At 43.8% G+C, this 25,898-nt stretch overlaps 1 protein-coding gene across 1 annotated transcript in view; it reads right to left on the bottom strand.

The window, feature by feature from the left end:
• The window catches only part of LOC132883477 (girdin-like), a 107,436-nt gene that overhangs the window by 58,192 nt on the left and 23,346 nt on the right, over positions 1–25,898 (bottom strand). The window contains 1 exon segment of the mRNA XM_060917149.1: positions 4,857–4,926. Coding sequence (XP_060773132.1) covers positions 4,857–4,926 — 70 coding nt within the window.

Here is a 25,898-nt window from a genome sequence, read left to right as displayed (position 1 = left end):
AAAAAGTGTACTAAATTGAACTGAAATGCCAATGAAACTAAAAGCAAGAATGGAAAAAAATTATAATTGATTATTTGTTAATCCCCCCTCCCCCCAATTTCCTGGTTATACATGCAGTACCGGGCGGCACGGTGGTGTAGTGGTTAGCGCTGTCGCCTCACAGCAAGAAGGTCCGGGTTCGAGCCCCGTGGCCGGCGAGGGCCTTTCTGTGTGGAGTTTGCATGTTCTTCCCGTGTCCGTGTGGGTTTCCTCCGGGTGCTCCGGTTTCCCCCACAGTCCAAAGACATGCAGGTTAGGTTAACTGGTGACTCTAAATTGAGCGTAGGTGTGAATGTGAGTGTGAATGGTTGTCTGTGTCTATGTGTCAGCCCTGTGATGACCTGGCGACTTGTCCAGGGTGTACCCCACCTTTTGCCCGTAGTCAGCTGGGATAGGCTCCAGCTTGCCTGCAACCCTGTAGAACAGGATAAAGCGGCTAGAGATAAATGAGATGAGATGAGACATGCAGTACCTAAAATATTCAATTTTTCTATTTTATTTCTTAAATATTTTTAATATGTGTTGTGTGAAACAAAAACATTGTGCATTAAAGTGAATTCAATTGAATTGAAGACAGAGAGAGAGAGACTAAGAATGAGACTACTTAAACAGAACCTAAAACAAGGACACTAATTTCCTGTCGTCTTTTTTAAACCCCTTTTTTTGTTCTTACAGTTACACATGTCCCAAAAAATTGTACTGAAGTGAAATGAAAGAGCAACAGAGAGACTAAAGTGTGTGAGAGACTCTGAGCAATATGGAAACAAAGAAAGCATGAAAGAGTGAGAGCGGTGAGGTTCTGTAGCCTGAGGTGAGGTGGTGTTTAGCTGATAATGGCCCCCATCCCCCATCTAGCTCTAATGACTACTTAATAAAAACCACATGGCTGAACAGTTACACATGGAGCACCACTGCTTTACTGTGCCTCACTAACTAAAGACTTCATCCACACGACAACGGCAACGAGATGTTATTTAAAAATATATCGTGTCCAAATGGGCAACGATCAGTAAAATATCAGGTCCATATGGCAACGCAACGCTTGCTGAAAACGATGCAATACACATGCCACACCTCTAGGGGCGCTGTAAGACGGTCCCTTCGGAGACACCAGAACAATAGAAGTAAGGACGCATGCGCATAAACTATTATGCGCGAGACTTCATATTAGCCACAAAGTCAGGAAAATCTGTTCGTAAAATTACATTATAATGACCAAATACAATGAAAAGTATTTTTCCAGTCTCACCTGTGAAAGGTAATCCCATGTGATCTCGTTTGGACGGCAAACCTGTTGGTACAGTTAAACGCAGCTAATCTTTATTCTCCGCTTTGACCTATCCAATATGGCGGCGAGGATGACGTATGATTCTACGCGGAAGGCGGCGTCTTTAATGGTCCGGAATAAATTGAATGCTACACGTTGATGGATTAATTTGTTGTTTCTCACCTGTGAAAGGTAATCCCATGTGATCTCGTTTGGACGGTAAACCTGTTGGTACAGTTAAACGCAGCACATGAATCTTTATTCTCCGCTTTTACCTATCCAATATGGCGGCGAGGATGACGCATGATTCTACACGGAAGGCGGCGTCTTTAATGGTCCGGAATAAATTGAATGCTACACGTTGATGGATTAATTTCTTCTACGCCCTTTTTGAGGAATGTATTGTAGGACTTAAACCATCATCTGAAGAGGTGAGATCGCTCCTTTTTTTCCCTATTTTTGCTGGTGGGATTGACTCTGCCCTAAGGGCAGAGTCTCTCTCTCTCTCTTTCTCTCTCTCTCTCTCGGCACCATTACACAATAAATATTCACAGTGAAAATATTTTGTAAGCGCGTTTCATGAACCAAGTTATAGGATTTGTTGACAACTCGCATTGAGTTCGTTACACTTCTACCCAGCGTGAAGCACTGACAGTCATGTGGTTGTGACATCATCGTAAACAAATCCGTTCTACTCATCCAGACGACTTCGCAACGGCAACGTTGCCAGATCTTTCCACTCTGGAACCCGTTCTCAAAAAGATTGCGTTTTGGGCACCCAAAACGCCGGTGCCATGTGGACGCCAGGCCTAAACGATAAGCAATTGTATCGGAGTCACCTGAATCCGTTGCCATGTGGACAGGGCCTAAGGTACTGAGGCACTCAGACTGAGTTATTAGAATACAGATGTACTGAGGCACCAAGTTACTGAAGTACTGATATAATGAAGCACAGAGATGCTAGTGAACCGATATAATGAGATACTGAGGCACTGGGAGACTGGTGAACCGATATAGTGAAACACCAAGGCACTGGGAGACTGGTGAACCGATATATTGAGATACTGAGGCAATGGGATCCTGAGGCAATAGGAGACTGGTGTACCAATATAATGAGATACCGAGGCAATGGGATACTGAGGCACTGGGAGACTGGTGTACCAATAAAATGAGATACTGAGGCACTGGGAGACTGGTGTACCGATATAACAAGATACTAAGGCACTGGGAGACTGGTGTACCGATATAACAAGATACTGAGGCACTGGGAGACTGGTGTACCGATATAACGATACTGAGGCACTGGGAGACTGGTGTACCGATATAACAAGATACTGAGGCACTGGGAGACTGGTGTACCAATATAACAAGATACTGAGGCACTGGGAGACTGGTGTACCGATATAACAAGATACTGAGGCACTGGGAGACTGGTGTACCGATATAACAAGATACTGAGGCACTGGGAGACTGGTGTACTGATATAAGACACTGAGGCACTGGGAGACTGGTGTACCGATATAACAAGACACTGAGGCACTGGGAGACTGGTGTACCGATATAAGATACTGAGGCATTGGAAGACTGGTGTACCGATATAACAAGATACTGAGGCACTGGGAGACTGATGTACCGATATAGAGAACGTGCACGTGACGTCACGAGGTCACGTGATATTCGTTATTCGTCATTTTGGACGGCAAGGTCGCGCATAGAACTTAGACGAACCCGTTCTAATTATCAAGTGTGTGGGAGTAGATCTTTCGAGAATGGTTATATCTTGTTCAGCATTTGGTTGTACTAATAGACAGGGCCAAAAGGAGGGCCTGTCATTTTATAGATTCCCGAGGAGAGACGCGCAAAATGGGTGTCCGCTGTGCGAAGAGAAAACTGGTACCCCAGTTCTACCAGCCGAATTTGTAGTGAACACTTCATATCAGATTGGTGTAATCTTCTAATTCAATACTCCTAGTACATCTGTTAAGTTGATTTTCGGATTGAATGATAACTGCATACTTAGAAACTAGACAGTCTCTAACATTTAAAATGGCTATGCCTAGCCCTACTACCCTGGCCTAGTCTATGACAATGTTTCATCTTTTTGGCTCATATATGCCTTTGAAAGGCCAATCCATAGTAGGGATGGCGAAAACTAAAAAAAATCTTGACCGACCACCAAGCCTCATTAGCCGGTTAAAGTCGGTTAACCTACGAGTTTAAACAGGGATGCAAACGGCGGATGCGCCTTTTCCACGGCTGAATCACTGCGCAGACCCGATTTTTTTTTTAGGGGGGGCGTTGGAGTGTCTGAATAATTTCATCAGAGTAAATTCTATATTAAAATTACTAAATAAGCAAATGCCGTTACAGTCCATGAAAAATAGGAAGTATGAGAAGAAAACAGTAAATCAGAAAGTTGCCCACGTTTTCGTGGAAGCTGCGCAAATGTGCGCAGCTTTTTGATTTACTGTTTTTCAGACAAAAACATACATATTTACAACCCTGTCATTATCTGGAACCGAGTTTAAATTTCGAACATTCTTAAGATAAAACGTCCTGCATAGTCTCTTTATGATAAACGTCTTAATACCACTTACCCGTGAGGTTATCAAGTCGACATTCTTCTTCCGTACCTTCCAGAGGTATAGTTGGGATACCCATCCCGCAACAAAATATTTATAAGCTTCCATGCTCTTGTAAGCTTTGAGGGTTTTGCCAGTGTAACACGATTCACGATTAACGAGAAAATTGTAAATGTCGTGGTAGGCCAGATCGGGCAAATCGCCGGCACCGCAGCTCCGAATTTCCCTGAACAAGGATTGCGGCAAGTTGTACGGATCTGCAATCCCCAACCTGGAACACTTTTCCACGTAACGCTGCCTCACGTCACCTTCAAGATGCTGAACAAACTTAGACAAGTAATCGTGCGATGTAGAAGAGGTATTTTCCGAATTTTCTTGGGGATTACTGCCTGGATCCATTACGCTTACGCAAGGTAAACCATCCTGATGCTGTCCAATATGCCAGAGTGGGCGGAGTACACACGTGCGGGTCACGTGACTGCACATCCTCTATAACAAGATACTGAGGCACTGGGAGATTGGTGTACAGATGTAATGAGATACTGAGGCACTGGGAAACTGGTGAACCAATATAATGAGATACTGAGTCACTTGGAGACTGGTGTACCAATACAACAAGATACTGAGGCACTGGGAGACTGGTGAACTGATATAATGAGATACTGAGGCATTGGGACAATGGTGAACCAATCTCATGAGATACTGATGCACTGGGATACTGATATAATGAAGTAATGAGGCATTGGGTATTGAGGGACTCCGATACTGAGGCACTGATATAATGAGGTACTGGGGCACTGGGATACTCTGAGATACTGATATAACAAGGTACTGAGATAATGTGCTGAGGTACTGATGTAATGAGATAATAAATAAAATCAATCGGGACTAAGGTGAAATACATCAGCAACAATATATTCCATTGTTTGTGAGATAAAGTGAGAGTGAAGAAGTTCAGTATCACCTACCAGTGAGTGGGGTTCTGCCAAGCACCAGCACATTGGGCAGAGGCATCATCACCAGTTGTTGCAGGGTCTCCTGAGCACAAAGAGAAGAGAAACGCACACAAATCAGCCTGGGTCTCCTGCTCTCTCACAGCTGTGTGTACCTGCTGCTGCTGTCAGCACTTATTCAGCTGTCACTGATCCACCATCGCTGATCAATACCAAGTGCTTTAACAGCCTCTTCAGAGCGTGTCTCTCCCCCTCTCACACACACACACACACACACACACACACCTTTCAGCAGTTAGACTGATGGCAGGCTTTCATGTGCTCCAGGAGAAAGTGTGCTTAAAATGGTTTCTCCACCTGAAGCAATTAGTGGAGATGAGAGTTTGGAAAATTGAGCCACACAAAGGACAAAGCACAAGATTAAAGATAAAAACACACAGCTTGTTGACTTTCCCAGGGTGAAAAAGTTACAGCTTTATCTCTGGCCCAAACAAAGCACTGACTCTGGAAACTCAAAAAAAAAAAAAACCCATGACATTTTCTTTTGTAAAAATCAAAAGGTTTATAAAATCCATTTATTTCTAAAGTTTGACTATCAATCACCTACCATACAAGTCCCCATGAATGAACTGTTACTATAACGTATCAGAATGAGCGTGTTAATATAACCCTGGGATTTGCAGCTACACTACTGTCAGAGCTGCGGTTATAGAAAATTAATCAAACCAGATGTTCTCCTCATTGCGAAGACTGAGGTTTGGTCAGTGTGTCCTCAGTGACTTCTTTCCAATTAAAAAAAAAAAAATCAAGTTCATCTTTTTGGGGCATGTGAGTGAATTTTTTCCAAGCTGCAGTGGTTAAAAATGGGCTGAGGAAAGCAAATGGAGGCCTTCTGGATCAAATATAGGCTTTCCGAAGCAATCTATTGTGGTTTTACTGCGTCTCCAAAGCCTCAGAGACGCTTTGGAAAAAGGCACAACGTCGGATTTCTACATTCTCGATACAAGGAGAAAACAAGCAACAAATTAAAAAATAAATAAATAAATAAACCATACAGGCAGGGAAAAAAAAGGAAGAAGGTGATCAATGTTCTGGGCTGGTTATAGAGATTACACACGGTATATCTGATGATTTTTATATTCAGTATGGGCGGTGCCGATTTTAAAGTCTGTAATTTTAAAGTATGCAAAGTTAGAACATGAGTGGCTGTACGAGTGTTTTGAGAATTTCCAGTCAGCAGCTGGGTTGAGTTTTCTGGCACCAAGGTCATTCCCTCACAGCTTCCCAAAACAGAACAAAAAAGATTACACACACACACACACACACCTAATCTGTATTTAATTAACTTTCTTGCTCCTGCACTATGACCAGCAAAGTGAATCTACTGAGTCAACTCAAAAGTGACCAGAAAACATCCAGATAAACAGAAGTTAACATCCAAACTGATTTCAACAGATGAAGTGAGTGAGGAAGGTCTAAAGGTCTGCGTGGTGAGTCAGACAGTAAAGGACGAGTGCGAGTCTGTGAGCAGATAGTGAGTCAGCTACATTCACATCAGCTAGCAACTGAAGGACCAAAAATAGAGGATATTAAAGCTAAAATGTGACCTGGACAAAAAAATAAAAAATAAAAAAAAATTTAAAAAGGACAATGCTAAACCATAAATGCTTAGTATTCAACTTCTGTCTCTCCAGAACACAAATTTTGAAATCATTTCTACACTTGAACTTTAATTATTTACATGATCTAAATGTCTCTTATGGAGAGATGCATATTGATATTCATACTCCTATTATTCAGTGTATAAAAGATTTAGAGCTGTTTCACTGCAGGACTATAACATAAAAAGTGTTATTTCTTTCACAGCCCGGTTTCTATCAAATCCTGCGCTCTGATTGGCTGGCGAGCGGGTCCGTATCCTACGATACGGACCCCAGTTACGGACCTCTGGCGACTCGCTAGTTCACAACAAACATAGTAGCATTTTTTGTCAACATTTATCTTTTTTTTTTTTATAAGATTTATTTATAAGATTATCAAAAATCTTGTAAATTTTTGCCAGCATTTCTCAGGAGAACAGCATTAATTTTACAGCATGGATAGCAATAACGACAGTGTTCACAGCGAAAGTGAGTTTTACTACCCTGAGGAAGAAGAAATAAAAGAAAACATTTCAGGAGAAAGCTAAAAACCTGTAACTGTTGCTAACGCCGAGCAAAAACATGACTGAATCCTGAATGACTCAATTTTGTATAATTAGGGGACTACATAGGCGGCAAAATGTTTCTTTCCTGCCATGGAAGTGCACTTGTATACCGAGGAGGAAGCCATTTGCATTACAGCCGTGAATGAGGATTCAAAATGGCGGCTCACCTCGTCTCTGTTTTCCCTTTCGGGCGCTCTCGTTTTCTGTTAGAATGTGATAAAGAAAAAAATTAATATATTATTTACCAGCTTAAGGTCGGTCTGTATGGTGAAATACCGTGACCTCGGCCTTGAATACTGACCGAGGCCCCTCAGTCACGGTATTTCACGATACGGACCTCCCAGCTAGTAAATAAAAATTTTTTCGCGGTCCAAACCTTGCGCTCTGATTGGCTTGCGAGCGGGTCTGTATCCTACAGTACGGACCCCAGTTACGGACCCTGATTATAGACCTCTGGTGACTCGCTCGTTCACAACAACATAGTAGAATTTTTTGTCAACATTTATCTTTTTTTTTTAATAAGATTTATTTATAAGATTATCAAAAATCTTATAAATTTTTGCCAGCATTTCTCAGGAGAATAGCATTAATTTTACAGCATGGATAATGATAACGACAGTGTTCACAGCGAAAGCGAGTTTTACTACACTGAGGAAGAAGAAATAAAAGAAAACATTTCAGGAGAAAGCTAAAAACCTCTAATGGCCCTTTTCCACTACCCTTTTTCCGCTCACTTCAGCTCGCTTCAGCTCACTTCAGCCCGACACGGCTCGCGTTTCGACTACCAAAAAACAGCACGACTCGGCTCGCTTCAGCCCTGCTTAGCCCCTAAAACTCGCACGGTTTTGGAGTGGGGCTGAAGCGAGCCAAACCGTGCCGAGTGAGGCTGGGGGCGTGAGCAGACACTCCCCTGTGCACTGATTGGTGAGGAGGAGTGTCCTCACATGCCCACACACGCCCCGCGAGCACGCTGGGATCTGTAAACACCGCAAACCCGGAAGAAGAAGAATTACGAATTACGAGAATTTCTGAAGCCTTATGCGCCTCGCCTCATCTATACGCTCTTGCCAGTATCTTTTGGCGTTGTCGGTGACAACAAGCCACAGCACCAAGACCAGCAACACTAACGACTCCATGTCCTCCATATTTATTGTTTACTATCTGGGTCGTGAGACTACCGCTTAAAAGCTCACTGATGTCACTGTTTGCGCTGCTTAACGACATCACGTGACGTCCACCCACTTTCGCTAACTCCACCCAATGTGTCCACCCACTTCCAGCCAGCACGGTTCAGCGCGGTTGTAGTCGAAATGCAACTCCAACAGCCCCGCTCAGCTCGACTCAGTACGGCACGGCTCAGCCGCGTTTGTAGTGGAAAAGCGGCATAACTGTTGCTAACGCCGAGCAAAAACATGGCTGAATCCTGAATGACTCCTATTTGTATAAATAGGGGACTACACAGGCGGCAAAATGTAGTTTTTTTCCTGCCATGGAAGTGCACTTGTCTACTGAGGAGGAAGCAATTTGCATTACAGCCGTGAATGAGGATTCAAAATGGCGGCTCGGCTCGGTTTTCCCTTTCGGGCGCTCTCGTTTTCTGTTAGAATTTGGTAAAGAAAAAAATTAATATATTATTTACCAGCTTAAGGTCGGTCCGTATGGTGAAATACCGTGACCTGAGCCTTGAATACTGACCTCAGCCCAGAGGGCCTTGCTCAGTACTTTCAAGACCTCGGTCACGGTATTTCACGATACGGACCTCCTAGCTGGTAAATAACATACGTATTATTCATCTTTAATGATTGGGACAGAGCCACACTTTCACAGAGACTGAAGCACACAGGCCACGCCTCCTCCACCAAGACTGAAGCACACAGGCCACGCCTCCTCCACCAAGACTGAAGCACACAGGCCACGCTTCCATCACAGGGAACAACAGGCACACAGAACTAGAGGTCTGCGCGGGACAGAATTTTCAGTCCTGCTCCCACCCGCTCCCGCATTGTGCAGTCCCGCTCCCGCAAAGAATTATGATTTTTCAGTCCCGCTCCCGCCCGCAAATCCCGCATGATGCAGACGTTCGCATTATTTCTCACGAAAGTTCCTGTCATTGGCTTGGGGAATTAAACATGCTGAGCTCTCCACTGACTGATTCTTCATTTATTGCAAGTTTATTGTTTAGGCCCCGGTCACACCGCCCGAACTTTGCTGGAGCGTTCCTTGAACGGTAGGGAGGGGGGGCCGAATTTCGACAACGCTCGTCACCGCGCACAAAATGGGAAAAAAAATCGAAAACATGGGCGTTGGCTTAGCGGTGCACCGCTGAAGCTGGCGTTGCTTTAGCGTTGGTTTAGCGGTAGCGAGCGGTAGCGAGCGTTGGTTTAGCGGTGACGCGAGCGTTGGTATAGCGGCGTTCTACGCATGCGGGCTTTGGCTCGGCGGGGGTATAAAGTTGGTTTAGCGGCATACCGCTTGTGACTACGGAGCTGAACGGATTGTTTTGATACAAGTTCTGATAGATTTTTGATAGAAGCTCCACCATCAGCTTGTCATACAGTCCATGTTCAGGCCTCCTCAGTATCCACTGTCTGACCCACACAACTCTGTCTCTCCTTCTTCTCTCTCTTTTCCTTCTGTCAACAGCTTGTTGCAATCTGAGGAGGTTCTGATTCTGCTGCTGGACTAGTGCACCAATCATAGCAAGTCTCTCAGCATCCATGGTGATACAGTTTTACTGTAACTTTGAGCAAATTCGATATAGATGAGGTCTGAACTCAACAGCAGCTCGATTCCAAATGAGCTCCTGGTCCATTTCTCCCCGTATTTATAGCCAAATTCTGGTCCCGCTCCGACACCTCTATACCAACGCCAAACCAAAGTTCATCACCGCCATGGATAGCTGCTTCAACGGCCAACACCGTTCCAGCAACCCCGTGTCCGCTCGTAAAACGCTTACAACCGCTCCACCAAAGTTTGTGCAACGTTTAATCGCCGCCTGGGCAACGCTGGCGAAGCAGCGGTGGTCCAGCGTTCAAGATTTCTGCGTTGGCCTAGCGGACCCAAGCATCCACGAACTTGCGTCTAGCGGTGCCAAACTTTGACTGGGCGTTGGTGGAGCGGGGGTGAACTTTGCCGGGGCGGAAAATTGCCCCCTCCTCACCGCTCGCAATATTTTGTGCAGCTCAAAACTTTCGGAGCAGTAGGAGGGCCCCTCGAGAAACATCAGCGGTGGCCGAGCATATACGGCATTGCTTTAATGGGGGCCAACTTTTGTTAAACGGTGGTGAACGGTTACGAGCAGTGATGAATTTTTTTCACCGCTCCAGGAACGCTCCAGCAAAGTTCGGGCAGTGTGACCGGGGCCTTAGACTCTGATATTCTGCTGACACATTCCAAGTTGAGCGCTGCATGCGCTCATGATTGACAGCTCTCGCTTTGCGCACTTGCACTCCCACTTCCGAGTCTGTGGCGTTATGATTCCAACCGCGATTTCATTCACTCTCATATGAAGTGCTGCGCAACCACAACCAGCTCCTCAGATTATACACTGCCTATTTCTAGCTTTAAATTGAACAATCTGTGCGATACACAGTCCTTTTTAATACTAGTTAATACTTTTTAATACTTTTTTAAAAATTTAATACTTTTTTTAAATACTTTTTAATACTTAGGACTAATACTCTTGACTTTTTAACAGTAAATGTACCTCTTTTTAAAGCAGCACTTACTTCTGAAGCACTGAGAGCTTCACTAGAGGAGCTCTGCTCTTCTGCCATGATCGGAGATCTCAAACACGGAAGAGCGGAAAGGAATCGGAAACGTACGCGAGATTAGACCACATCTGCAAATTTAGGCATCTTAAAATGTTTTTATTAATGCCAAATAAAATATCCAGCACAAATTATATATGATAGACATAAATTAATAATTTATAAATTTTATTTTAAACACGTTTTTAGTTAGCAGGACTGCAGCTTATCACCTCTCCCGTCCGCATTGTGCACTCCCCCTCCCGCCCGCAATGAGCTTTCAAAATTTGTCCCGCGCCGCACTGCTTTGTGTCGGGTCCCGCGGGACTCCCGCGAGAGTGCAGGGCTCTACACAGAACCACAATAAACTAGGCTTTTTTTTTTTTTGACAATAATTAAAATTAAATAATAAATCCAATACATGTTTCTGAATAAGTGAGTCATAATATCAATACTTTAAGAATCACTGAATCTTTACATCTTTACTTCCTCGTAAAATCTTGACCATTCTGAACTAATATTTTCATTCTCTGACCAACAACAAATGTCTCTTTTAACTGGGGGGGGGACCCACAGTAGGATCTCTAGCTCACAATGAACTCTTTCCTCACAAAAGAGAAAAAACTGAATTTTTTTTTTTACTGTAAACATGACCTGACAGCTGTGTGTGCAGAGAGATGGTTATATGTGGAGCTACAATAGTGACAAGTGTGTATGTGTTCGCGCATGTGTGTGTTCGCGCATGTGTGTGTGTGTGTGTGTGTGTGTGTGTGTGTGTGAGAGAGAGAGAGAGAGAGAGAGAGAGAGAGAGCTTACAGCTACAGTTGCTGTTGACAGATTCTCCAATTCAGCACTTGAGTTGAGATAGAGGTGACATAAGTGTAATTTTCTCAGCATGGGACGAGGAGGCGTGGCCTGCGCGCCTCAGCATGGGACGAGGAGGCGTGGCCTGTGCGCCTCAGTCTCAGTGAAGGATAATCTCATGATGTTTATATTATTTAACTAAATATTTCCTCCATCACATCACCGTAACATCAAGAAGGAAAATCACTACAATAATCTGGATTTGCTTTAGTGAGAGCTGTGATACTGTGGTTTATTACAAGTTGCCATGGTGATGCAGCATGAACTCCACGACGTATCCGACTTGCAAACTGTAAATCACTCCAGACCAGACAAGCAGACTTCCTCTGCTATTATTTTCCTCTCCTGCACAATCATATGGCACGCGTCGCAGCAGCACACGTGTCAGGTTTTGTTTTGCTGCATCTTCAGCTCACACGGCCAAGACCTGCCGCCTAATTCACTCTTAATGACCTTGAAGATTGGCTCCAATTTCAGATAAATGCCGGAAGTCTGTTGTAATCCGGTCATTATCATTTGGACTTCCTACAGATGGTGAATTAAGAAGCAAAAGCTTGGGAGGTATGAACCTCCGGCCAAATTCTCAATGGATGTGGATTATATGTTGTTTAAGTGCTGTTTGGCAGCCGGGGCAAAGCAGCAGGGAGGAGCCGGGACGTGCAGCTGCAGCTCTGAGGCTTGTGTGTGTGTCTGTGTGTGTGCGGGGACACTTCCTTTCCTCTTCATCCTGGTTCCATGTGTATCGGGGCACGAACAAGGAAGTGACTGATCATGTATCATCCTTAAGAAAGAATGCTAATGATCTGAATCACGCCCATTCTGCGGACCTGCCGCGGTCGTCATGGCAACACCGTGGGGTTTATTCAGCCTCTGCCAAGTGTGTGAGAGACTCTCATGGTCTCATCACATCTCTGACACACACTGCGGCTGTTATCTGCGGCTTTGAGAAAATGCTCAGTGGTTTATCTGCTAAATAGGAGGAAACACACAAATTCAAGATGCCAGAGTGGTTACGTTAATAAATATAGTCTCGGAGATGTGCACAGAGGTCACATGCACATCATTACACATAATGGAGTGAAATATGATTATTAATTTCAACAAGACAGTTAACTTGCAGCGTCGGTACACTTGGACATTTGCATCATTGGCAAATAGCAGAATTGCACTGGTTTCTCAACAGAAAATTAATTTCATGCTAATTTTAGCAGACGTTATACAAAACATCCTGATCAAAAGCTTCACAGCCTTGATGAGGACATGAGTTGAATCTCTGAACTGGAAATGATTTCATTTAGCAGATTCAATAAACTATGAAATCATAAAAGGGGCGGAGTTACTCTGTAGCTATGATTAGCTGGAGTGCTTGATGAAAAAGTTTTTTTTTTTTTTACATCAGATTGCTTAATAGGGGTGGCACGGTGGTGTAGTGGTTAGCGCTGTCGCCTCACAGCAAGAAGGTCCGGGTTCGAGCCCCGTGGCCGGCGAGGGCCTTTCTGTGTGGAGTTTGCATGTTCTCCCCGTGTCCGCGTGGGTTTCCTCCGGGTGCTCCGGTTTCCCCCACAGTCCAAAGACATGCAGGTTAGGTTAACTGGTGACTCTAAATTGAGCGTAGGTGTGAATGGGAGTGTGAATGGTTGTCTGTGTCTATGTGTCAGCCCTGTGATGACCTGGCGACTTGTCCAGGGTGTACCCCGCCTTTCACCCGTAGTCAGCTGGGATAGGCTCCAGCTTGCCTGCGACCCTGTAGAACAGGATAAAGCGGCTACAGATAATGAGATGAGATGGCTTAATATTTTTAATTAATTATTCAGTGCATCACTGCATCTAAAGATGATTTTTTTTGGTAAGAATTATCATCTAAAGCTCCATCTTCAAACCTTTAATAAAAACAACCACATCAGAACCAAAACAAAGGGCTCCCAAGTCACAAGCTTCACCATTTTAGTTCAATTTCCTTCACAACATGTTGAACAGCAGTGTTTGCCATCATCACTGATGGACACTTGCACAGCTCCTTTAAACTAATAATGTACTGTGTGTTACTGGTAATACTTCATTCCAAGAAACTTCCAGTGTTATTTTTAATTCTTATTCTATTCTTTAAGTTCGTTTCTTAAGACACGTATTTTTTAGTATGTTACCTCGTTTGTTGACAGTTTCAGCGAACACTTCCGCCTTCTTCAAAACAGTCACCAGATGTCGAGTGGTGACGTGCCTTATCAGCTGATGTACTCTATGGAGGCGTGAACGTCCCGCCCAATTTGACAGGTAGTTCATGCCTCCTGCTGTCAGGTCGCTCCCCCAGGACTGCGCTCCAGGTGTGCGACAGCGCGTACGCTCCCTCATCCCGGTTCATCGTCCTCTGCGCCCGCTTACGTATCTCCACTGCCTCCAAAATCCAACGCTGGTATTTATTCTCTTCAGCGCGAATGACTCTGGCCTCTTCCCAATTCATAATATGATTTTGTCGTTTGCAGTGGTCTGAAATGGCTGATTTTAAGTTTTCTTGGTTTGCTTTTTCTTTTTCGGATCTTGTGAGTCTTTTTGTTTCTTTTTCACATTCTAATTGGTGTTCTTTCCTGCGAGTGTGGAAGCATCTGCCCGTTTCACCAATATAGACTTTATTGCATGAACGGCAAGGGATTTCATATATGACATTGCATTTATTGTCCAGTTGTATTTTATCTTTGGGGTGAACTAGCAGCTGTCGGAGGTTCTTGTATGGTTTGACCGGGGTGTTGATGTGGTATTTCCTCATGGATCGTTGAATGCGTTCTGTAACTCCTTTTATGTATGGTAATGTGACAAAGCCCCGGTTTGTTTTTTCTGTGTTTTTTTCTTGTTTGTTTTTTTCCTTTTTTTGTGTCTGTAATTTTAGTACATCAGCTGATAAGGCACGTCACCACTCGACATCTGGTGACTGTTTTGAAGAAGGCGGAAGCGTTCGCCGAAACGGTCAACAAACGAGGTAACATACTAAAAAATACGTGTCTTAAGAAACGAACTTAAAGAATAGTTATAATAATCAGACATAATGAATTTTCACTACATAACTTCCAGTGTTGTACAATTTACATCCAAAGAAAACAAACATTTATTAAAACACGAATATTTGTTGCCTTAATATATAACGCAGATTATGTCACATTGGTTCAGAAGAATGAATTTCTCTCTAAACACTATTTAGTATAAAGTTCTGTGACGGTTTATACCAAAAACAGCAGCTCATCCTGATCACAGTGCACACACTGCTCTGTGTGTTGCGGCTCAGACTGAGCAGATCAATGTTGCTGTGTGTTTTTGACACACTGGCCTGTGTGTGGAAGTGAATTTGGCTTGCAGCTATTCCACATGCAGAACATGCCCTAATAAACTGATGTGCTCTGAGAGCCAGCGCTTCAACACACACAGCATCAGAACCAAAACAAAGGGCTCCTAAGTCACAAGCTTCATTTTAGTTCAATTTCCTTCACAACATGTTGAACAGCAGTGTTTGCCATTATCACTGATGAAGGACACTTACACAGCTCCTTTAAACTAATGTATTCCAAGTATGTGTTACTGGTAATAAGCTTTATTACGAGGTGTTACGACAAATTAATATACAATTTTCAGCTACTATAATTAAACACTGACTGAAATTCACCTTGGATATTAGAGACAATAAAATGACACCTTAACTGTTAAAAGTAAAAAAAAAAAAAGTAAATAAATTACAAATAAAACCTAAACATTTAACGTAGCTATTAGAATTAAACACAATGACTAAATATATAATTTCACAACTGAAATTAAATCACTAACAATAAATGTATAACTCAGCTGCTGAAACTAAGGACTGAATAAAGACGATTTTTAATTATTAAAATAAAATACAAATTAGATGTTAAAATTGAAGCCTAAATTATGATACAAATGTTTAGATATTAAAATTAAGGACTGAGAATTAAATATCACTTAGCTATAAAATACTTTACGAAAATACACAGCTGTTCAAAGTTTAAAAAAAAAAAATACATTTATGTTTTAGCTATAAAAATTAAAAAGAGTAAAAATACAATATACTTAAACGTTATAAAACAAAATATTAGGTATTAAAATTAAGGACTGACAAAATTACAACTAATAAAAAACTAATCATCTCAAATCTTAATTTTAAAATCTGTCATGATGCAAATATGCCAAAAGAAAAAACAAAAACATTTCCTCAGTAGCATCAACAAACATCTTTAAGATGAGGGAAGAAAACGTCCCCCAACATACTCTCTCCGCTCCAGTCTGGACGTCTAACAGGCGGCTCTTTGTGTTTGCCGGCCGCTACGTAACTCCCAAAACAAACTGTTGTGTTTTCGCAAGGCCAGGACCGAGCAAGGCTCACAGATGTGGGAGTCAGTTATATTTCCATCAGAGCGACCTGGAGAGTAGGGTCAGGGAGTGTGTGTGTGTGTGTGTGTGTGTGTGTGTGTGTGTGTGTGTGTGTGTGAGTGCGGGGGGGGGGGGGGGGGGGGACGACGACACCCCAAGCTGCCTTCATCTGCGTAATTGCTTCCAAAAAGAGCTCAAAACGAAAAAAAAAGGGGGGGGGGATAAATACATTAAAAAAAAACAAACAAACCACATGGCATGTACAGAGCTTGTGCTCAGTAGCCTGAGGGTCAGGCCAAGAAAAGAGCTCCGTTCATCTCACAGTCAAAAACAAGACAAGTCCTGAATGTTAAAGAGCAAAGAGTGGGGACGTGCAAAACGATTCTGGATTATGTTTATCACCTGACTCAAGGTTCAAGAGTTGAATTTTAGATCAGTAGGGATCACAGGATCAGTGAGAACTAAGCAGGAACTGAGAGAACATCCATCCATCCATTATCCATAACCGCTTATCCTGTACAGGGTCGCAGGCAAGCTGGAGCCTATCCCAGCTGACTATGGGCGAGAGGCGGGGTACACCCTGGACAAGTCACCAGATCACAGGGCTGACACATAGACTACGTTTACATGCACGTCCAAATCAAGCTGCTGTTGGTAATCGAGCAAAGGGTCCCAGCAGGGGTGCCAGAGAAATCCAATCCTACATGCACAAGTGAAATCGGGCTATTGTGCAAGGTGCATTGTGCACCCGAGCCACACGTGGCGCTACACGCCCCATCGTGTTGGTACACTTCCGGTTGTCGTCATGAAGAAGAGCTATAGTGTTGCCAGATACTGCTGACGTTTTCCAGCCCAAAACATGTTCAAATCCGCTAAAATGCACTTAAAACCCCCAATCTGGCAACACTAGCAGTTCCGTGTTCAAGCTGTTAGGCTTGCTCTAACAGACTATGGCTACAAACTGTCCGGCGCAGACCACTGTTTTGTAAGAAAACTTATTTTGCACAATAATATTTTTCTAAAGTCCATTTTTTGCTTACAAAAAAATATTTTTTTTTGCTTACAATTTAATTTATGTCTTAATAAACACACAAAAAGTTCAGTTGTTTTGTTTTTATTGACATTCTTCAGATGTTGGACATATATACACACACACAAATACAATGACTTATGTACACAATTCACAGCTATGCAACAGCTGTACAGATGTATTTGGTGATACAGTAAGTGAGCTAAATTTTAACAGTGCAAACAATGCCACAAAAAGAAAAGATTCATGCCGTTGTCATGCCGACCGAGGCTGTTGTGTTTCCCGCTTGTGGTCTCGTCACTCGTCACTTCCGGAAGTAGCTCGACAACTAGCTCGATAGGGTCTACATGCGCAAAATAGCTCGGCAGAAATCGCATAAACTAGGTCGTGTAGCTCGATTCCGAGAAATCAAGTTCGGTTCAATTTCAGCCGAATTAAGGTGTAAGGTGCATTTTGAACTTCGATTTCAGTCGAGCAACGGCAGAAATTCGATTCTCTCTATGTGCATGTAAACCTAGTGATAGAGACAAACAATAATTCACACTCACGGTCAATTGAGAGCCACTGATTAGCCTGACCTGCATGTCTTTGGACTGTGGGGGAAACCGGAGCACCCGGAGGAAACCCACGCAGACACGAGGGGAGAACATGCAAACTCCGCACAGAAAGGCCCTCGTTGGCTACTGGGCTCGAACCTGGACCTTCTTGCTGTGAGATGACAGTGCTAACCACCACACCACCGTGCCACCACTGAGAGAACATCTCATCTCATCTCATTATCTCTAGCCGCTTTATCCTTCTACAGGGTCGCAGGCAAGCTGGAGCCTATCCCAGCTGACTACGGGCGAAAGGCGGGGTACACCCTGGACAAGTCGCCAGGTCATCACAGGGCTGACACATAGACACAGACAACCATTCACACTCACATTCACACCTACGCTCAATTTAGAGTCACCAGTTAACCTAACCTGCATGTCTTTGGACTGTGGGGGAAACCGGAGCACCCGGAGGAAACCCACGCGGACACGGGGAGAACATGCAAACTCCACACAGAAAGGCCCTTGCCGGCCCCGGGGCTCGAACCCAGGACCTTCTTGCTGTGAGGCGACAGCGCTAACCACTACACCACCGTGCCGCCCCTGAGAGAACATGGAAGACAAAAACTGACATGTTCAAGCAGAAATCAGTAAAATGTCATGTGTCTGGGAAAGAATCATCAACTCCATTCAGGAAACACAAAACAAAGGTGGAGAGATGGACTGAAAACGTCCAAAGCGACAATCTTGTCCAAATTCCTGAGAGAAAAACCACATCAGAAGCTCCATCTTCTTTCCGAGTTAAACTCCCTATTATTTCTCATGTCTTTTTTTCCTCCAGTGACAATGTTTCTGCATCACCATCACTTCCTCACTACTATTCAACAACTCAATACTTTTCAGTGGTGGGTGTGGCTACCTGGAATAAAAATTTGACTCATTTGAGAACTCCAGCCAGAGTTCCCCACAGTTCTCCACTGTACCACACAGTAGCACGTTTCACGTCATGCTGATTTTTGGTTTGGAGCTCAACACTTCTTGACTGTTCACTATAAAATTAGACCTTTTCGTAAATTTGTTACCAGATGTAACTTTCCAGATGTTACTGTTATTTAAAAATAAATAAAAACAGTTTTGTTGCAACTAAAATCCTTCAGTTGTTTGTTTTTCCCCCCTCTCGTTTCAAATTCCCATTAAAAAGGTTTGTATACTCGTATACCCATGCTCATTTACTTAAAACAAAAAATGCTTGGATACTAAAATCCGATACGAGGCGACATTGTTTGATGTAATTCTTGTGTATGTTGTCAGATTAATAAACAGATAACACGAAACAACAGCGATCTGGATGTGGTCCAGGTAATCTGATCAAACATCTTAAACATGAAGCTCAGGATGAAGAATTCATCGTGAGCAGAACGCTCAAGCTATGCAAGAAAAATGTCTACAGGCGATGCTAGGTGAGTGAAGAACAGGATTTACCCAGTATGTTGTTCTTGATGATCTATTGATTGTTGAGAAGTGATTCTGATACAGAAAAACCAAAAACATTCTTTACGTAGCGCTGTACAGAAGCACTTTTTCATCTCATCATCTCTAGCCGCTTTATCCTGTTCTACAGGGTCGCAGGCAAGCTGGAGCCTATCCCAGCTGACTACGGGCGAAAGGCGGGGTACACCCTGGACAAGTCGCCAGGTCATCACAGGGCTGACACATAGACACAGACAACCATTCACACTCACATTCACACATACGCTCAATTTAGAGTCACCAGTTAACCTAACCTGCATGTCTTTGGACTGTGGGGGAAACCGGAGCACCCGGAGGAAACCCACACGGACACGGGGAGAACATGCAAACTCCGCGCAGAATGGCCCTCGCCGGCCACGGGGCTCGAACCCGGACCTTCTTGCTGTGAGGTGACAGCACTAACCACTACACCACCGTGCCACCCAGAAGCACTTTTTCCCCGAAGAAATAAAAAAAAAAAAAAAAAAAAAAAAAAAAAAAAAACCACAGGTTCTTTACTCCATCTGTACTCAATCCAAGCGATGTAGCTACATAATGTAGAAGTCTAGTAGCTTAAATGTGTGAGTATGCATTACGGGAGCTTTGCGTAGTCACTAATGTTAGCAGATATAAATCGAGTCATTTTTGATATCGTTATCAATTAAGAAAATCTTACTCGCCAGGGGGAAAAAAATAAAATAAAATCAATGCATCCCTAGTTTTACCATTACCACTCGTATCATCTCATCATCTGTAGCCGCTTATCTACAGGGTCGCAGGCAAGCTGGAGCCTATCCCAGCTGACTACGGGCGAAAGGCGGGGTACACCCTGGACAAGTCGCCAGGTCATCACAGGGCTGACACAGACACAGACAACCATTCACACCTACGGTCAATTTAGAGTCACCAGTTAACCTAACCTGAATGTCTTTGGACTGTGGGGGAAACCGGACCACCCGGAGGAAACCCACGCGGACACGGGGAGAACATGCAAACTCCACACAGAAAGGCCCTCGTCGGCCGCTGGGCTTGAACCCGGACCTTCTTGCTGTGAGGCGACAGCACTAACCACTACACCACCGTGCCGCCCCATTACCACTCCAGTTTTGGAAACATCCCAATATCACCATTTTGCTTCCAATCACAAATCAAAGCATTTAGTCTCATTCCAATTTCTCTGTGCACCCAAGGAATGTAAAAATCTTCCAGTCAGGACCTTTCCCCCATCTCTGTCATATGCATTATTTAGACAGCGTCATTTTCCCAGGCAGCTCTTTTCCTCACTGAGCTACTGGTCCACTGCCAACTCCACCCATAAACATCCATTTCTTCAAGCATGTGATTGTTTTAGCAGTCGGGTGTCTAGACTGAGAACATCCCACGGCTACGCTTTTCCCCATCCATTAAAAACGCATCAGGAGCAGGCGAGATGCCTGACTCTCAGGTTTTATACGGCCATATTGATGGAAATATGCTTCAGCTTATTCAAATTTATCGCTACTCAGTCGCACAGACGTTAAAGCTCCACTGCAACAAAGGCAGAAGCAGCGATTCGAGTCGAGTCTCGGCGCCTTTTGGGGTTTATCGCACCCCACAGGCAAATCGGAGGACAGTTTAATTGGCAGGTTTGGATTTGTGCTGACTCGTCTCTCTTTAATCTTCCAGCTTATTCAGGCAGCATACAGCTCCTTCGATATTAATCCCAACATTTACTTGAGCTGGGATTCATCACGGCTTCTCAGAGCAGGAAACTGGTTAGAACTGCTGGCATGGTGATGTCATTTTGATCCCATGATTAAGGGCACTTGCACACAGTCAGTTTGCAAGGCGAGTCTGAATTTGAGCAAAATTGATCTTCGGTTTGTTTGGTTTCACATAAATAAAAAATGAAAAGAATATATACACCATTGTCTAAGGAACCCGAAGAGCTGAAAATACCTTCATTATACTCTTTTGCTCACTAGTCAGAAATAACAGAAAAAGTGTCTTCCTAAACATCACCAAGCATGGAGAACATGGAGCTGGTGTGAAATCAATGTTTGGATAATTATTGAAACAAGTTTAAAATCATGTCCAGTGTACATGTTCTCTTTTTATCCACATGGCAGTTCTGCAGCACGACAGCTCTGTCCTTTGGATCAGTTTAGCAGCTCACATTAAAATAAAAACAAACCCCCAAACGGCATGTTTGATTCACTTCAAGTGAGTCGATTCAGTGTCAAATCAGTTTCTTGCACTAGAGTTCAGCAAACTGAGCTCACCTTGCTTAGACGTGATCGTATCTGTCTAAAGAACCGCACCAAAACAGTGAACAGAACCTTGGAGTGTTCTAACAGATGAAACCCTGCAGAACAAAAAAAAACCCACAATTCAAGAGTGAAGAGAAGAAGATCTCAAGAGTCGAGTCAGGAGATATGAATATTATAATCGATATCAGGATATCTTTAACCAATCAGGTTCTAGAGCTCAATTATGCTGTGAAGTGATTAGCATTCCATCCATCCATTCTGGCATATCGCTGCAGTGACCTGGCCGCTCTGACGGCTTCAGCCATCTAATGCCGCTTTTCCACTACCAACGCGGCTGAGTTGGGCTGAGCCGTGCCGTGCTGAGTTGGGCTGAGTCGAGCTGAGTGGGGCTGTTGGAGTTGCATTTCGACTACAACCTCGCTGAATCGTGCTGGCTGGAAGTGGGTGGACACATTGGGTGGAGTTAGCGAAAGTGGGTGGACGTCACGTGATGTCGTTAGGCGGCGCAAACAGTGACTACGTTTACATGCACGTCCAAATCGAGCTGCTGTCGGTAATCGAGCAAAGGGTCCCAGCAGGAGTGCCAGAGAAATCCAATCCTACATGCACAAGTGAAATCGGGCTATTGTGCAAGGTGCATTGTGCACCCGAGCCACACGTGGCGCTACACGCCCCATCGTGTTGGTACACTTCCGGTTGTCGTCATGAAGAAGAGCTATAGTGTTGCCAGATACTGCTGACGTTTTCCAGCCCAAAACATATTCAAATCCGCTAAAATGCACTTAAAACCCCCAATCTGGCAACACTAGCAGTTCCGTGCTCAAGCTGTTAGGCTTGCTCTAACAGACTATGGCTACAAACTGTCCGGCGCAGACCACTGTTTTGTAAGACAACTTATTTTGCACAATAATATTTTTCTAAAGTCTATTTTTTGCTTACAAAAAAATATTTTTTTTGCTTACAATTTAACTTATGTCTTAATAAACACACAAAAAGTTCAATTGTTTTGTTTTTATTGACATTCTTCAGATGTTGGACATATACACACACATATATATATATATATATATATATATACACACACACACACACACACAAATACAATGACTTATGTACACAATTCACAGCTATGCAACAGCTGTACAGATGTATTTGGTGATACAGTAAGTGAGCTAAATTTTAACAGTGCAAACAATGCCACAAAAAGAAAAGATTCATGCCGTTGTCATGATTCGTTGTCATGCCGACCGAGGCTGTTGTGTTTCCCGCTTGTGGTCTCGTCACTCGTCACTTCCGGAAGTAGCTCGACAAGTAGCTCGATAGGGTATACATGCACTAATGTAGCTCGGCAGAAATCGCATAAACTAGGTCGTGTAGCTCGATTCCGAGAAATCAAGTTCGGTTCAATTTCAGCCGAATTAAGGTGTATACATGGCATTTTGAACTTCGATTTCAGTCGAGCAACGGCAGAAATTCGATTCTCTCTATGTGCATGTAAACGTAGTGTGTGACATCCGTGACCTTTTAAGCGGTAGTCTCACGACCCGAATAGTAAACAATAAACATGGAGTCGTTAGTGTTGCTGGTCTTGGTGCTGTGGCTTGTTGTCACCGACAACACCAACAGATACTGGCAAGAGCGTATAGATGAGGCGAGGCGCATAAGGCTTCAGAAACTCTCGTAATTTGTAATTCTTCCGGGTTTACGGTGTTTACAGATCCCAGCGTGCTCGCGGGGCGTGTGTGGGCATGTGAGGACACTCCTCCTCACCAATCAGTGCACAGGGGAGCGTCTCCTCACGCCCCTAGCCCCACTCGACTCGGTTTGGCTCGCTTCAGCCCTACTCCAAAACCGTGCGAGTTTTGGGTGCTGGGTAGGGCTGAAGCGAGCTGAGTCGTGCTGCTCTGAGGTAGTCGAAACGCGAGCCGTGTCGGGCTGAAGTGAGCTGAAAAAGGGTAGTGGAAAAGGGCCAAAAGTCTCTAGGGAGCATTACAGTCGTGGTTTCCCGTTGCCTTCTACTGGATTATACAGGTTTTCTCCTCTCAACTGTTCAGACACCTATGGACAATTTAGAGCCACCAATTAGCCTAACCTGCACGTCTTTGGACTGTGGGGGAAACCGGAGCACCCGGAGGAAACCCACACGGACACGGGGAGAACATGCAAACTCCGCACAGAAAGGCCCTCGTCAGCCACTAGGCTCAAACCCAGAACCTTCTTGCTGTGAGGTGACAGTGGTAACCACTACACCACTGTGCTGCCGTGATTAGCATTAAAGGGGACATATTATGCAAAACATTTGGGTATCTGGAGCCTACCAACCTACAAACTCTGAAATAAGACACCCAGTCAGTTTCTTTTGTTCTGCCGATTTCAGAAAACTTCAGATTCGACTCCATTTTCGATGTCACAAGTGGAGTTAATTAGAATAATCCCACTCTCATCTGAAAATCAACACTCAGAACTGCCTTTGTGAATGAATATACATGAGGAAAGTGCTAACTGATTGGCCAGTGGAAGAGGGGGTGGGGTGAGTGGCTCATTATCATTTAAAGGAACAGGCCGTTCCTCAAATCAGCCGTTTTGAACAGGGCTGTTTAAACAGGGTGAGAAGGGAGCTGTGGTGTTTTATTCTGGTGGTATTTTGACCAAAGCATGTCACAGACATTTCATTAAGACCTCAGGGAACTCTGTCAACTTGTGGAAAAGGGGGATAATACGTCACCTTTAAAATTCTCCCCGACTCACAGACTTCTAGATGTCATGACACTGCTTTAAAAAAATAAATAAATAAAAATGTGAAAACATTTGCTTTGATCTTACCGAGGTTAAAAACGTTCTGGCATCAGAATTCCCAGGCGTACATTTACAGGGACTGTTATTACGCGACTCTGTTCCGTGATCTGCACCTCAGCAGAAGCCTGATCCAAGAAATTCCATCCATTATCTGTAGCCGCTTTATCCTGTCCTACAGGGTCACAAGAAAGCTGGAGCCTATCCCAGCTGACTACGGGCGAAAGGCGGGGTACACCCTGGACAAGTCTCCAGGTCATCACAGGGCTGACACATAGACACAGACAACCATTCACACTCACATTCACACCTACGGTCAATTTAGAGTCACCAGTTAACCTAATCTGCATGTCTTTGGACTGTGGGGGAAACCGGAGCACCCGGAGGAAACCCACACGGACACGGGGAGAACATGCAAACTCCACACAGAAAGGCCCTCGTCGGCCACTGGGCTCAAACCCAGGACCTTCTTGCTGTGAGGCGACAGTGCTCACCACTACACCACCGTGCCGCCCGATCCAAGAAATTCCTCTGGCTTTTCACACATTTCTCACATTCCGGAGTCCACTTCTGGCGTGTCGCATCACGTCTGACTTATACAGCTAAAATATGCATAGCAAAACTCTCCAAATCCATAGAGTACGTGCACCACAATGCTTTCGAACTCTCCGCTCTGATTGGTCAGAGGTGTTGATTAATTTTCTAGAACAGCAAGATTTCATTAAGATGCAGATGAACAGCTCATTTACAGGGACTTGTACAGCAGAGGCTCTGCATAAATGGATTAAAATGTGTGTTTATTTGTTGACATGGTGATGTTTACTGTGAGGAGAGGTTTAATATTTATGGGAGGAATCTCCAGGGTCAGCACTGTAACTATGTATTCTGAGTAATAAGCTTTTTAAACCTTATTTACTTCAAGAGAGAGTAAAAGCAAGGCTGCTGAGTTTATAGTAAGCGATAACGGACAAGGAGCTAACTTGCTTCGAGGATGTTCCATGACGTTAAATTGTAGTTATAAATGGATTTTTAAAAAAGTACAATGCGTCATTCTTTAAAAAAATTTTTTTTTTAATTAAAAATAGGCATTGTAACAGTTGCCACATTGCTGTAGTATAAAAAGAATAAAACCATTAAGGACATGCTCTTGGAGGAAAATAATAATCTTTGGGGTTGTTGTTCATTTTCCTATCACAGCATGACACAATGTTCATGCAGCTCATAAAACTAATGTTGATTTCTGACACTTCAGAGAAATCTGTTAATCATGAAGAATTTTTAGCGTTTGTTTCTCAATATAAAGCCACTCTGAAGTTAATTCATCACACATCCACCCGTCCTGTTAAATATTACGCAGCTGTAACACAATAACGTGCAGAGTGTGACCTCTGTATCACCCGACCTCATTAAAATCAGCAAACCTTCACCATATCGAGTTTCACCACTAATTCAGACACCTAGACATCAAAGGTGGCCCTCTGCGTCCAATATTCAACAGAAGCAATGATTTCAGCCACGTGCGTGCGTGCGTGCGTGAGAGCATATGGGGAGAGAGAGAAGGGGGGGGGGGGGGGGGGGGAAGAGGGTTTGTTATAGCACATCTGCACAGTGGCAAGAAGCATGTGGAAAACAGGCAGCGTTCCCACATCACACATCACCACACCAGCCTCCGGAATATGAAGGCACTTTTCACCAAATTGGAAAAATTTTCCCTTTTAAAATAAAGTTACTCTGCTTCTAATTTTCCATTCAG

The sequence above is a fragment of the Neoarius graeffei genome, chromosome 3, assembly GCF_027579695.1.
Source record: "Neoarius graeffei isolate fNeoGra1 chromosome 3, fNeoGra1.pri, whole genome shotgun sequence".
NCBI lineage: Eukaryota > Metazoa > Chordata > Actinopteri > Siluriformes > Ariidae > Neoarius > Neoarius graeffei.
This window is presented reverse-complemented; position numbering and strand designations above follow the sequence as displayed.